Raw genomic sequence first — 15429 nt, forward strand, 5'->3', positions numbered from 1 at the left:
ATATCCCGCACCATGGTCATGCCCACGACAAGCGGGGTGATGAAGTAGATGGGTGGCTGGGTGTGACCCTGCCGAAGCTCGTGGAATGTGTAGAAAAGATCGGTCCAACACAAAATCCACAACAACAAGCCAAACACCTGAGGGCAGACACAGAGAGGGAAGAGAAAATATTAAAAACAGACGGTAAAGACTGTAAGAGGGAAGGAATGGAGATGATTAACTGGCCAGTGATCTATCTAAAACATTGGGGGGGATTTTCCTGTGCTCATTGTTCAGAGGTTAGTAATTACCATTTGCATTTAAAGTCAAATCTGACTATAAAGCAAATCTGTGTGTGTATGGGTCCTTCACATATCTCAAGAATGCTTCATACGACCTACTTTACAAGATACATGTGGATTGCTGAGGACTAAGTCGGTGCAATATGGACACGCTCAGATCAAATTTAAATATGAATGCCAACAGCAATCTCTTCAGCAGCGGGGCGGCGGCTCATTGACTTCATGCTGCTGGATTTACTAACGTTGCAACCAGGCGGCAACCTCTGGTTCTGCCGAGTGAAGTCGATGCAGAAGTGTCTTAGAACTTGCATTCTCTCTCCTGGCCATCAGGGGGCGACGACTCCGGTTGCAAAAATAAGTCAGATTATATAGAAGTCTATAGGAAATTGACTCTACTTCTCTCTTGATTTATTACCTCAGTAAACATTGTAAACATGAGTTTATGGTCTCTATTACTAGTTTTCTTCAATACAGCAGGATGTTTTTTAATTTTTAATTTTAATTTAGTAAATTATGGCCCATTTAGAGAAATGTAAAAAGAAATTAAAAATAGACCATAAATCGGAGTATGCTATAGGGCGGGGCCACTGTGATTGACAGGTTGCTGCCGCTACTAGAGACGTCTCTACGTCACTCCTCTGCATTACAAATATGGTCACTTCCGTTCATCGGTTGCAAAAAACAAGATGGCGACAGCGAAATCGGCAAACTTTAGGCTTCAAAACAGTATGTGACATCACAATGACTAGTTCATCTTCAAAGTAAAACTAACTATTTTGGAGCCAGGCCAATGAAGAACCCATCAACCAACTGTACTCATGACACAAGTGGACGGCGCGGAGTGGCCGGTATCAACCACACGAGTCAGAGCTTTAGAGGACACAGTGTTAAAATATACAAGATCTTCTCACCGTTTTAAATCTGTTCATGATGGACATCATGATGTAGCCTTTGTGGCTCCTCTTGAGATAGAAGAGGTAGATGGGGCAGACGGCCCACAGGTAGACACACGGCAGCCATGACAGGACAGAGAGCTGGAAACACTCCGGGAGGTCGGGCCGATCTGTGTGGAGCGTCTGGTTGGCTTCCTGCGAAGACACACAACATGGGGAGCGGCACATTCGCTTACATGCCATCTAAACCGTCCCACTGACTCAGACTCGCACTTTAAACAATGCATCAGGGCTCCTCCGACATCCCCACACCACCACCACCAGTTCATCAGACCGGATGTTTTCGTTGAGGAGAAATTTGTAAACACTTTGACGGTGTTTACCCTTTAGGGAGGAACTGGATTTCCATGATGGAAAGGGAAGCAAATCAAACAGCCCGTCCAACATTCCCAGGTTGTTTCTCTTTGGGGGGGCTGGCTGCAGCACATCAAATTCCACCGCTCCTATCACTGAATGGAGGCGAAGGAATGAAAATGTGTGACTAATTGGAGTGCATATCTGTATGCACTCCATAGTATCATGGAGTGCATGTGATAAAACTGTGATACTATGTTCTCTTCCTGAATTAATCCAATCAGACACTTATTGCAGCTGTCTGTCAGGTGTATTAAGGCTATAAGGAGGAATTCATTCTGTGGACAAAAGCGGTCATGTTTTCCACACCAGAGTCCCCGTTAGAAAACATACCTGCAAACTCAAAAGGGGTGAAAAGGGTGACAGCGGAGGGGGGGCAGTGACGGAGAGTCAGTGACGAACAGCGGCAACGGGATCATTATGGTTTTTCTTCTTCTTTTGTCAATTCCTAAGTGTACAAATATATATATATATATATATATATATATATATATATATATATATATATATATATATATATATATATATATATATACATACGTATATATATATATATATATATATATGTATGTATATATGTATTTTTGGAGACTTAATACTTACAATATGCAATACTGCTGTACTATACTGAATATTGTTTTGCTACTATTACATTTCACTTCATAATATTACACTTTTATGCCATAATATGTCAAATGTACCAGCCTTTTTATTTTGACCATATTATGTCATATTGTTATACCACTTTACTTTGAGGAGACGGCACTGTTGGTCTAAGATAAACACTGGAATAATCTTTCCACCATGTAAACCTGAACATGCACACCTCTCTGTGTAACAGCAATTATAACCACATAACTACCGGTATGTAATGATTCTGATTAACTGGAGGATACACTTTTCTACACGTAGATCTTAAAACTTGAATATAAACAGGAGCCCAGCCACCCTACAGAGGAAACTCATTTCGGCCACTTGTTTTTTTTATAAAAAAATGTCCTCTCCTTATATGTAGTCAGGTGTCGGTAGGTAGAACTGCCAGTGCCGTTGACTCGGCGCTCTCCTGCACCTTGACGCCTCCCACGCGCTGCCATGGACTCGCCGCTGCCAGTAATCTCACTCGCTGTCTCTCCCAACAACGTTAACTAACGTGCTAGCTAGCTGACTAGCTTGCTATTAAAAAACAAGTTTGAGGGAAATGAAGCCGCTGTAGACATCTTAACGCTGATTGGCCAAGACTCGACACATCAAAGATCTTCTATTTGCGAAGATCACAACATCAGATTTTTTCCGTGTCTCACTCCAATCTCAGAAACGCTGGGCGGCCAGTTGACCCCCCCTCCAGAAAACAAAAACTCTTCGGATCTACACGATTCACTTGCATGACATATTTTCATTTCAAAACGTCAATTTTCGTTTGCAGGTATGAGAAAACCTTTTGTTTCATCGCGGCAGAGTCCGATGGTCTGCCCTGCACAACCCTGGTTCTGGTTCTCTCGGTCATACGTCGTCAGCAGAGTGGGGGTGTCGGTGTTGGCCGAAGGAGAGGTCAAGGGCAGCAGCAAATGGGGGTCTGTCATCGGCGGGCTGGCTGCTGCCGGAGGGTCCCGAATCAAGCACAGGTTTATGTGCGATTCGCTCAGGGGGAAGGGGAACCACACGCCTGGCCTAACTTGAGCACTTTAATCAATCTGGGTCACTTCTGCTGCTTCCTTGAAAATAGAAACAAAAGCATGCAGGGAGCAGAAAACACGATCTTGGGGTTCCCCAAGGTTAAGAAGATTGTGTAAGACAACTTGTGTCAAACTTCTCCACGACATTGTACGAAAACAGTGTGATTCATTTATTTTGCTGCAGTGGGACAATGACCGAGTGATCCAGAGGACATCCGGAGGAGGAAGGTAAAGTAAACATGCATCGCAGTGACACAGCGGTTCCCGTGCGCCCCTGGACAAACGCTGATGTGGGCCCACCCACAGATGGAACTAAGATAAACACAGCTGCTAGATGCACCGCCACACCCACTTGCATGAATCATGGGCTAATAAGTGTGTGAGTGAAAGTGTTGCGGCGGTAAGGAGGTGACGGGTAATTGCTCGTTGCTGGTGTGTGTGTGTGTGCGTGTTGTGCATGTGGGACAGATTATTGAATAAACACTAAGATCCTACACTAAGACTAATAAATACATTGTATTTTCTTCCATTTTTAGCAAGTGCTTCCACATCTACATTTAACTGCGCCACACAAACTAGTTCCCATGGAGAGAATGTATGAGTTGTTGCTAAATATTAACAGAGTACTTGCTAGGTGTAACTGTTGCATAGCTAACTGACAGATCTGGTACACACATATTCGTCAAGTGTGACGAATATGTGTGGAGCGTCACTTGATAAAATGCTGTTTGTTGAGGAGGTAAACTGGGGAGATTTTAAAATCACATTCCACAAACATATCACATATCTCATACATTAAAGCCATTATGCAAATAGCTTTTGACGTGATGGCTGCATAATGTGAACCAGGTTAGCACAATTAGATATTTCCCTCCCATTCTAGCTGCGTGAATACTGTACTACCGATTCTGAACACGCCCATTTCTCCATTTGTCAGAAATACAACCCCTCATGCATCCATCCCCAGGTTAAAAGACGGGTTAGTCAGGGTGCTTTGGAGGTACTGGTAGGTGAGAGAAAATAGGGGGTGCTGCACTATCGGTCAAGGAGCCTTGAGGGTGGTGATGTTGAGGTAAAAAAATAAATGTAAAATCAGGTGCATCATTAAAGAGGAGTAGTAGTCGGATAAGAATAATAAAAATAAAAAAACAATGAAAGCATCCGAAGTATTCCTTTTTCAAATGTAAGAATTGGCCTTATTCAATATTCTGGTATTTTATTGGGTTTCCTTGTGCTCTGGGATACTTCATTTTTCACGAATAACCAACTAATCCAGTAAATACCTGTCTTTAACACTAGACTGGAGCCAAAAAGGACATACTCATGCTCCTTTTGCCTCTTGTGACAACCCACTCTGCGACTGGCCGTTGTCCCTGCAGGGTTGCAGGTGGGCGTGGCAGAGGGTCCTCAGGAGAGTGGGGACACCTGTGCTAATTAGCGGCACTGGAAACACATAGGCCTTGTGTGCAAGTGCATGCTCTTAAAATGCCCTCTGGTCTGAGATACCTGTTTGGCTATGAATTCAAGATTATGGTTTGTCTCTACACTATACAACACTACATACCCACTTTCCACTCATGCACTCACATCCACTCCTGAATGTACTGACTCCACACTCCACAGTTTAGCCTTCCATGAAAACCCTTTTTGTTAAACTACCCACTTGTGTATATCCCCCTACTTTTGTCATGGCCGTGCGTCCCGGTTTGTGACACTCTGTATATTTGTTGAAAGTAATGCAGTGTTTTCATTGCAAATGTGGTTGACAAAATATATTTCCTGGTTTTATGTTTCATTTTTTGTCTTCCCTCCTTCCCTCATGCCAGCCTGAGCAGCCAAGCCGACAGCACTTTATTTGTGTTTGTACGGTCTACCACCAATTTTCATAAGCAAATGTCCATGAGCATACATTCTCTGAAACGGGAAGTAGGACCTGAAAAAGCTGGTTTGTGTCTTCACATGTAGAGGCAGGACTATTAATGTGCATACAAAACGGATCCTCGTTCGACGGCGGACGAGAGGGAAGTGCTGCCGCTGGCAGCGGGTGTAACGTTTGTCAACGCGGGGGGAAAAAGGCCTGTGATTGACAGTTGAATCGTGCCGAAGCCAAAGCTGCAGCAGCCTGGAGCCTAGCTCCTGCTGCCTCTCCCATGTTTTACTACACAGTCCACGTTTTGCAGGCTGCAGATTATAAACCACACCTTAGAGGAAGCTCCAGCTGTGACTCAGGTTGGACTCACACCATTCAAGTTTTGTTTGTTATCTGGGTTTGATTATTTTTCTCCAGGCCTGGAAATTACTTTTGTATTCCATGACTTTTCCAGGTTTTTCATCATCGTTTTTCACACAACCCTATCTCAGCCCGCATAGAAAAGTAAATGTCAAATTTAAAAGTATTCAGTTATCTCCCCCCCTGCACACTGGGGAGAAAAGGCAGCGAGCAAATACCATGTTTAATAAATGGCCGCACCAGACGAGGAAATTTTTCTTTTCTTTCTTATCTGGGTGACAAAGGGCACTTAAATGTTCACAAGACGTGGTTTAATTAGCTTCTGCCATGGCTCGCTTTTCAAATAGAGCGTTCATGTGAGAATACGTGACAACGGGGGAACTTTTCAAACATTTTCCTGCAGATATTCTGAATGTGAAAACGGGAGATTGTCTCCATGGATGAGGGGAGAAAATAAAGGCTGCCATTTGTAAGCTCATTTGGTTGCTATGAAAGACTGTGGTCCCTCCCTTTAAAAAATACAAAAGGCATCGGCTGATACCAGCATTCACAACCAAAACAGACTTTAACTGATAATCATGAAAAAGAAAAGAAAAGCTGCTCTTAACACACTCTCACGAAATGCATAGTGGCTACCCTTTATTCCATTTCCCAGACTTTCAGGCGGTTATCGCTACACTTGAAACCTGAAACTTCAACAAAAGGTGAGATTAAAAAAAAGAAAAAAGGGGTGAGGCGGTTTGCTATTACAGCCAGCGGGCTGTGACGGGAAGATTACTTCAGTCGGCCGGGTTGAGACCCGACAGTGAAAAGAACAGGGAGTCTGAAACAAATCCTCTGGATGATGAAACAGAGAGCGCTAACCTTATGATGTTGAGTTGGGATTGTTGCATAGCACCTAGCTGGTATCAAAAGATGGTTCCAGAGCCCCGGGGCTATCGCTAACGCCTGACTTCATGAACACACATGAACGGAATCAATGTGAACAGGGGTTAGGCTTTGGAATCGGGTGACATGCGATCAGCAGTCATTGTTAGATTCACATCAATCAATCCAGAACGGTACTGTGTATGTATGTATGTTTATAGGGATATTTATAGATGTACAGTATTTGTGTAGATTGGAATGCGTCTCATTATTTCAAACTTAACCCCCTCACTCACCCATTAACCAGATGGCACGTAAGATGGATGAACGCACGCACACCTTTATACTGCTTATACCTTTATATTGACCTCTGTCTCTCACTTTCATACTCTCCAGTCTAAACCTATGTTATTCTCCTCAGTTTGCTTTTGTCCTCTTTGTTGTTGTTTTTTGTATCCCTTTGTATAATTTATTGGGTCGTATATCTGTTTATGTACTTGCCTGCACTTGTACACAATACAAAATTATAATAATCTAATCGATAACGTAGAAATACTGAAAAACTATGTTTTTCCCTCTAATATCAAATATCCATGATGTCAAAAACTAACCCAGGAGGCATGAAGTGGCTCTCCGAACAATGAATAATTGCCGTACCTGCTTCACAGTAAAAGCATTCCTGAGGCTGAGTGATGAAAAGCTTTTAATGTGAAGAAGCAGAAAGTTTACATTAGCAGTATCACGTCACGGCCACGTAGGAAGCAGACCGACAGTGAGCATTGGAACCCACCGAACTGAATTACAAACAACTAAGCACAGCAAGACTTTGACGGACTGCTCTTCCTGTGGAGTCGTCTGCTTGACCAAAGTCATTCTCATGCCAGCCTTCGGATGAGGAGCTTCACAGTTTGAGCCCCTCCTTAACAACAGGACCTGATTTTGGAAAATATTTGGTTTCTAGCTGCGAGTTGGATGAAAAGATCGATAAATCTCTCAGATATGTACGGTAAAGCTAAGCTAATCACTAGCAGTCAGTGAGCTTCTTAGCTTAGAATAAAAACTGGAAACAGGTAGCCTAGTTGTTGTTTTTGTATGGATTAAAAAAACTAAAATGTATTTTTGTATAATAATTGATGTGCTTTAGAGGTGCTGGTAGGATTTTGTTACCTTTTCTTCCCCAGCTAACAACATTCAGACGTAACAGGCAGAAATCTCTTCAGTCTGTTTTCTCTCTGTTTTGTGATGGATCAAATACATTTCATTATCAGCCAGGCCCCTGATAAAGCTATTGTAAAGTTAATGCTTGATGAAGACAAAGCCTGGCTCCATTAATCCATCACAAAAGGGAGAGAAAACTAAATGGAAGGTTTCTCTGTCTCTTGCATTTTTAAATTAACCTGCAATAGTGCATTTGTCCGGACACAAACCAGCCAGAGACGCCAGATTTAGCCCGAGCTAATTAACAGGACATGTAAGCTGGGGAGACACTGGCGAGACATAATAACGTAACATTATGGAGCTTTGGGGGATATGTCATGCCATTAGTCAGATCAGTTCTTCACAACAGAAACATCCGTGAGCAATACCTAATCAAATATAATAATACACATCATTTATGGAGCACTTTTCATTCAAAAGATGTAGCTCAATGGCTTTACAAAAGAACACATTTGCAAGAGGGCAAAAGACATTTAAAAGACAGTAGGTGCCAAAATAAATAAGTGAAATATAAATTTAAAAAAATAAGACTATCAAGAACAATAAAAAATGAGAGAATTATTTGCCTGCTTCCACAATGTCCACTTATTGTTTGTTTTTTTAAATACCTTTATTTTCCAAGATGTGAGGCACCATTGTGACATAACTAAGGTAAATAGGAAATAAATAAAAGTAAAGGCATTGTACAAGAAGACAGGTAAGTAAAGTCCCGCCTTGAAAAGGGCTGTGTGAAAGGGGACTTTCACCAGATCTACGGAACCAGCCTGAAAATGAAGAAAATCGGGAAAACAACTGCGGGAGAGTCTGTGGAGCACCGCTGGATGGTTGTCGTACCCTGGTCTGAGCTGGCCCGATGCTTCGTTGATTGACCAGTCTGTGTTCGAGGGGCAGGACCTAGCAAAGGGCCAGTTAACGTTATGTTGCGCGATTATTACGCCATAAAATAAGTCGCGGAGAAGAAGAAAAAAGAGCGGAGCAGAGCAACCTGTTTGTGCACTTTCTGAATATGTTTTGCACTGTCAGTTCTGTTTTTGAATGAAGGGTTGGAAATGAATGCTTTTTTGTTTTTTTTTATCCGATTCATCGATTAATCGAAAAAATAAATCAACCGATTAATCAATTATTAAAATAATCGTTAGTTGCAGCCCTAGAAAACATTAGTAATGTTAAAAAATCCATCCATTATCAGCCGCTTATCCGGGGGTCGGTGGCAGCAGGTTCAGCAGGCCGACCCAGGCTTCCCTCTCACCCGCAACACTTTCCAGCTCATTCTGGGGGATCCCGAGGTGTTCCAAGGCCAGCCGGGAGATATCATCCCTCCAGCGTGTCCTGGGACTTCCCCGGGGTCTCCTACCAGTTGGATGTGCCTGGAAAACCTCTAATGGGAGGCGTCCAGGAGGCATCCTGACTAGATGCCCGAACCACCTCAGTTATGTTAAAACATCAACAATGTTATTCACATGTTTGTGTTCTTCCCAGTGTACTGGACACCACTCATTGAATGTGGACTATTGAATAGACATTCCTTCCTGCTTTAGAGGGAATTTGCCGTCTTACTTGGAAGTGAAAAGCAATAAAACTGTTGCAGAACACAGAGGAAGGGACTCAGATGGGAAGGATAATAAATCACAGATTAGCCTGCAGTTGGATATGGGTGACATGAAAGAGTTTGTTTGAGAGGCCTTATTCTACAAATCTAAAATTATTTTTTGGAAAAGTAGATTGCCACTTTGCCATCATGTAGTTCACATACACAAGCACCTTTCTATTTTTAGCAACATTTAGTCATACGGCTGGGGGATCCCTTCAACATTCTCAATTCCTGTTTGTTTTTTAGCTTGGTGAGCATTTTTCAGCTCTGGGAAATAGACGCTACAGTTAAGGATTTGCTGTGAGAATATAAAATGTTACAAGAATGTTGGAGCAGCTGGTTGAGTGCCAGGGATTTTAGGCTACTTTTTTATTTAATTGGACGGATAAAAATCACCTTGCTTTCTTGCTAGATTTGGCAACTTTAAACTTAGCGACTTTTTGGACAGCCCTTAACTCACTATCACTTCTCTGACACTGGTCAAAAAGCAAGTGTGGCACATTTATAATTAAAATAAAAAGATAGCATTACACTAAACATTGTCAATCTCAATCATACTTCTTATGCCATGTTCACACCGGATGCAGCACGACCAGATTACATGTAAAGTCAATCCAGACGCACCGCGACGTGAATTGCCGATTTATTCGCGGGGCGGCGAGCTAGACGCGTTTGAGGCGGCGCGAACAGAACGCTTGACCTGGAGCGAACAAAGCGAAGGACGCGGCGCGAATTCACGTTAGTTGAATTCTCCCAACTCCGACGGAGAAATCGCGTGACGCAAAGCTGCGGCAGCCAATCAGCGTTGAGAATCAGCGTTGAGAAGCTCCGCCCGTCATCACCGCCGTCCTGCCGTTCCTGAATTAAACTGCTGCTGCTCCGAAAGAACCAGCGCTGACAGCGGCTTCATTCAGACGCTGTTGTGGGACTACGGATAATAGTATGAACCCAGACACCATGGAGTTTGATGTTCCGACATATATGGAATTTACACAAAAAGTATGATGCAGAACTGGTGGTTATTTCCATGATGGATGGCATAATCGGTATTGTTTTACGGAGATACGCGAGACGCAGTTCCTGGAGGAGTCGGTGAAATTCACCGAGCTGTGTGCGGCTACGGATGATGTTATGAACCCGAACACGAGGGCGTTTCATGTTCCGACATGTTTGGGACTTCCACAACAAGTATAAAGCAGAACTAGTGGTTATTTATTCCATGGTCGATAGCGGAAATGAGAGACTAGCGACAAACCCCTTCGCGCCGCAATTTTTCGCGTTTGGTGTGAACACCCTCGTTTCACTCACGCGAGTAAATTTCCGCGGTGGACGCGGCGCGATAATTCGCGCCGCATCCGGTGTGAACATGGCATTAGAAGACGAGGGGCAGATTTAGTGGAATATAAAGTAACTTTTTGTTTGTGCACACCATGTTAATTATTTTCTTAAAAGTAGCCCAAATGACCTGCCCAAAACAGAGGCATAAATGAGCTGTGAATGAGAGAACCTAACGACCAATCACTGATCACCATGGGGTTTTGACCAATTATCTAAAGAAAAATTCAATGAAGGAAGTAAGATTACATTTTAGATGACATTTACATGTATGATAAACGAATGGATAGACCAATAATATTACATCGAAGACAAAATGTTACATTGTAGAGGCATTACCCTATTATTACTTTCCCTGTGGTCAGATGTTTATTCACAGTGCGGACATACTCACTCTAACTCCTGAGAAGCATTGAACTTTCCCACCAAACGCCCCATCACCTCCCCCATTGTCATCGGGACTCGAACTTCTTCAATAGCAACCTTCCTCTTTTTCACTTTCCACTCAGCACAGCCTTAGCCTCACCCTACAGCAGCAAAACCTGAAAATCTGTCCAGACTTAGTATGCAACACCTTATAGCATCAACACGATGACAACCCAAGCTGCCGGTGACGGATTGAATTGTCGGTATTAACTGCTGATGATGAATGGGTTTGGGGTCAGCCCGTTTCATGTATGTTCCGCTTGCTGCACATTCGGTCCACTTCCACTGCTACGCCTCCTTGTGAATACACTCCTCAAAGCTTTTGTAATTGGAGCGTACAGTCAATTCATGCGTTTGTTTTCTTCAAATGAATGGGTGAGTTCACATCAACTTAGTGCAATAGTTATGAAATACTAGTGTGTTTGAACCACGAGGGCTTTAGAGAGTTTTTTTCTCCCTTCAGCTGAATGAATTATTGGGACCACTGCTGAACAGGACCTGCAGAGAAAAAGGACTATAGGCTACCTAGAAATGCTCAGAGTTACAACATTTTTACAAACAGTTATTATTGGGCTTTGTACTGCTGTTTGCAAACGTCAAAAATGAACTTTAAAATTACAATATTTTGGACCGCCATGCAACATGCAAATCACTTCTAGTCATGTCAGTCACACGCCAGCCACAGAATCCAGCGGTGACATGCTCCATCATTTGCATGTCATTCATGCCACGGTCTACTGTTGTGGCTCTAATGAGTGACACATTAACCCACCCTGTACAACAAGTGCATCAGTGATGCCGGCGCACACAATCTCCGCACCTTTCACGTGAAACAATAAGCATGTTCGTTATCAACACTTGATGATGAAAAAAAAAACCACTGTAAACCTTATATTTGGGAATTTTAGAAATCAAACAATTAATTGATTCATCCAGAACATAATCAGATTTAGCAATATTGGTTGCAGTGCATTAGGACAGCATTATTAGATAGGACTTAAAATTCAATTAGAACAAATTAACATTTTATTGCACAGGAATCAACGTTTTCATTTATATTTGCTACGGCTGGGCGGTATGGCCAAAAATTCATATCACGGTATTTTGTAAGATTCTGGCGGTTTCACAGTATTTTTTTCCCAAATAAACACATTAATTTATTGACGCCAAAAAGGACCGCCACCGCTATTCACCACTCGCTCACAGCTGGCCAGGAGCTGTTTTGATAGTACGTAAGGAGCTAAACTGGAGGAATTTAGGACCCAGGGGAATCCCTTGATACTAGTGGCGCATGCGTAACTACTATTGTCATTCTTCAGCAGGCAGCAACATTTAATGTTTACAGTCAGATACGTGTATAGCGGTCTGAGCTACTTACGTCTCACGGATAGAAATTGACTCATGGTGTGCAAGAAATGACATTGCCAAAATGCATGATGGGTAAAGCCCGCCCACTTTGCTGCACAGGAAAAGATTTCTTCCTGCATAAGAAAAGTCTTCCTGTGTGGGCGGTGTCATTTACCCAGAATACATTTTGGCAATGTCATTTCTTGCACACCATGAGTCAAGTGAGTTAACATGAGACGTAAGTAGCTCGGTCTGCTGCGCCTTCAGCTTCAAGCTGTGAACATTAAATGTTGTTGCCTGCCAAACAGCAGTGATCGGTATGATGGTATTTGAAAAATTCATGCCATACAGTTGAACTGGTATACCGCACAGCCCTAATATTTGCAACAAAGAAAATAAGAAATTACAAACTGATACTACTACATAATATTTAACACACTGCATGTTTTCTCTTCATCACACAGCCCTGGAGTGGGGAACAGTGCTGTACACAGACTCCCCCATATTAGTGACACACGGGCACTAAAGTCAAATTCAACAATTTTCAAGTTCTTGTCTGGCAAGAGTGGTCTCAAATTTGGTGTGCTTTGGAGATCAAATCTAAGAGATCTTGACCTTTTGAAGGTGTCACATGAAAGTGACAAGCTAACCATGTTAGCAGATATGCAAGATTTTCAAAGCCCACTTTTACGTGAAGATTGTGTTCAGGCTATCGCTTGAAAGCTTGTTAACAAATCTTCCCTCCAAAGCAAGGAGCGATTGGAGCACTGACTTTACAAACGTAAGTTTTGTTTGAGCTTTAACTTTTATCAAGTGGAGATAAAAGATGCCAGTTGTATCTAACATATTTAGCAAACAATGAGATTGCAAATTAAGTCCTTGGTCTTAAGCCTTAGTGTTTAAGCAGACTCGCACCGAACATGCATTTTTGAGTGCTTGGGGGATTACAACCGCCTCCAGTTTGTTTGAAGTGGAAGTAAACAGCAGCAACTAGTTTAGTTCACCGCAGATGACCTCAACTACAGGCCGGCCCTTGGTGTGATATCTAGCAGGAGGAAAATCAGGTGCACATTCTTAACCCCTTTTAGAAACATCAAAGAGCCTCAAAGCTTGCGAGTTCGACTTCTTCGTGAATGCTAGACGGTTTGATGAGATTTGCACCGAGAAAACCATGTAGTAGTGGCCCCTCAGCCTGGGGCTCGAACGAGCACAACGGTTTGTGTTGTTATACTGATAAGCCTGGAAATCTAACCTCCAAAAAAAAAAAAAACTGTTAAGAGCAATATGGCACAAAGCCACAGGTTTACTGTGAAGCAGCTGCAGGGATGTGACCAAAAAGTAAAGCTGACTGAGGGCAAGTCATTTTTTGGTTTGTTTTTTCGTTGATGCATCAGGCTTTTAATGTCGTAAATGTTACACGTTCGTATCTAACGTTAAATTTCAAACTTCAACACTTTTTTCCTCCCACAATATCACACCAAGCCCTCAAGAGAGGAACACTGATTTACCACGCCAACTGGTCTATAAACAGACTTCCCCAAAGACAAACTGGCACAAGCGTCGAATTCAAAGAATCCTCGACGAAGTCTCGAGGCAGAACTTGCGCAAATCTGCATCAGACGTCGATGTGAACCAGTGGTAGGATTTGTGGCTTTGGGGAAAACGCAATTGCAACAGTTTGCCACGTTTGTACCATTTACAGGATTAAACCCACATCATTATTATTATTTATTTTTGAAAGACACTATGCGTGACCAGTTACCATGAACAGAGCATCATCATCCAGGTCTCTAAGGAAAAGTGGGGGACGGAAAACTTCCATAATATTCCCATTGGGATTTAACCGGTCTGTGTGCAAGCTAGTACCTTATCCAAATACCCTATAGCATTTCTCATATCGTATAGTACTCATAGTACTTACTGACATGGTGTGGTGACTAATAGTGCTATTCATCTCTTTTGGGTAATTTTGTCGATAATGATATGTGTCAATGATATGAAGTCACTTTTATGTATTTATTTGTATCACCTGTACAGAAATATTCCCATTGAGACTTAAGTGTGTCTTTGATAGAATACTTCATACTTTGTGGTGTTGTTATCTCTGCTGTACTATCACTGTATTATTCATAGAGACGCAGCTACTGTATACTGACTCTGAGATAAAGTTCACGGACCTTATCGCGTCGAAGGTGTACACTAAATACGACAGAAACCTTCATATTTAGCTATATCGTTTGACAGTTCATCCTCGAGGACATCACAGTGTCCCGGCCTCTCTATACAGAAAACGACACGTAATTCGGCATTAATTGGGAGCTTGTTAACACACTAAATGCTATTAAGGGGGTTATTTATAGTCAGCTATGACCGTTGCTGTACTTCTAAATGGCTAACCGGAAAAGAAAAGCATGGCATAACATTGCTCAAGCTTGCTAGATAGTACACACGCACACATACACACGGCCGATAGAGTTACAGTATCTTGTAACACACACACATACACACACACACACAGCCCAGTCGTGGAAAACCCAGGAGAGCAAACGGCGGCGAGTGGCGGAAAACGAACTCACCCAGAAAGGGAGGTCTGGTCCGCACAGCCGCTCCATCTCTCTCTCTCTCTCTGTCGGGCGGGCGGGAGACCGGGGAGAACCGACTGAGAGCTCTTTAACTCCGCTGCCGGTCGACTTATTTTTTCTCTCTCGCCGACCAGCTTCCCCTGTTTCCTTCGCGTGGGGGAACAGAAAGAAGAAGAAAAAAGAAGAGAAAAAGAAAGACGCTCGCTGACTGTCACGTGCCCCACAGACCAGGTACGTGTTGCTGAGGCGCCTCGGTTTCCGTGGAGAAAAACGCTGCGCTCCTTCCGCTCTGCTGAGAGACGGAAAAGAAGAGTCGACTCGGAGAGAAGAATGAGTTGAATGGGAGGTTGTGGTGATGGCAGGCAGGGTGTCAGCTTGATAGGCCCCGCCCACCCTCGCTCTCTCTCAGACACGAGCACACGCAACACGACACACATGACTCAACAACTTGAAATCTGTCTTCTTCTTTTTTCGCTGAGTCACGTCGTTACGGTTTTATAAGCGCGGAATGCAGTTTCCAGGCAGGTTTCCTTTGAGGACCAGGTCCAGGCAGGATGCAGAGGGTTCGGGGT

At 43.0% G+C, this 15429-nt stretch overlaps 1 protein-coding gene across 1 annotated transcript in view; it reads right to left on the reverse strand.

Annotated features, from left to right (window-relative positions):
- Nucleotides 1-14887, reverse strand: part of abcc3 (ATP-binding cassette, sub-family C (CFTR/MRP), member 3) — a gene marked incomplete at its 5' end in the record, with an annotated part of 44521 nt that extends 29634 nt beyond the window's left edge. The window contains 3 exons of the mRNA XM_079237537.1: nucleotides 12-137; nucleotides 1193-1369; nucleotides 14852-14887. Of these exons, the coding sequence (XP_079093663.1) occupies nucleotides 12-137; nucleotides 1193-1369; nucleotides 14852-14887 (339 nt within the window). The remainder of the gene's footprint in view (nucleotides 1-11; nucleotides 138-1192; nucleotides 1370-14851) is intronic.
- Between the last annotated feature and the right edge of the window lie 542 nt (nucleotides 14888-15429).

This window comes from Taurulus bubalis, assembly GCF_910589615.1.
Source record: "Taurulus bubalis genome assembly, chromosome: 2".
Lineage (NCBI taxonomy): Eukaryota > Metazoa > Chordata > Actinopteri > Perciformes > Cottidae > Taurulus > Taurulus bubalis.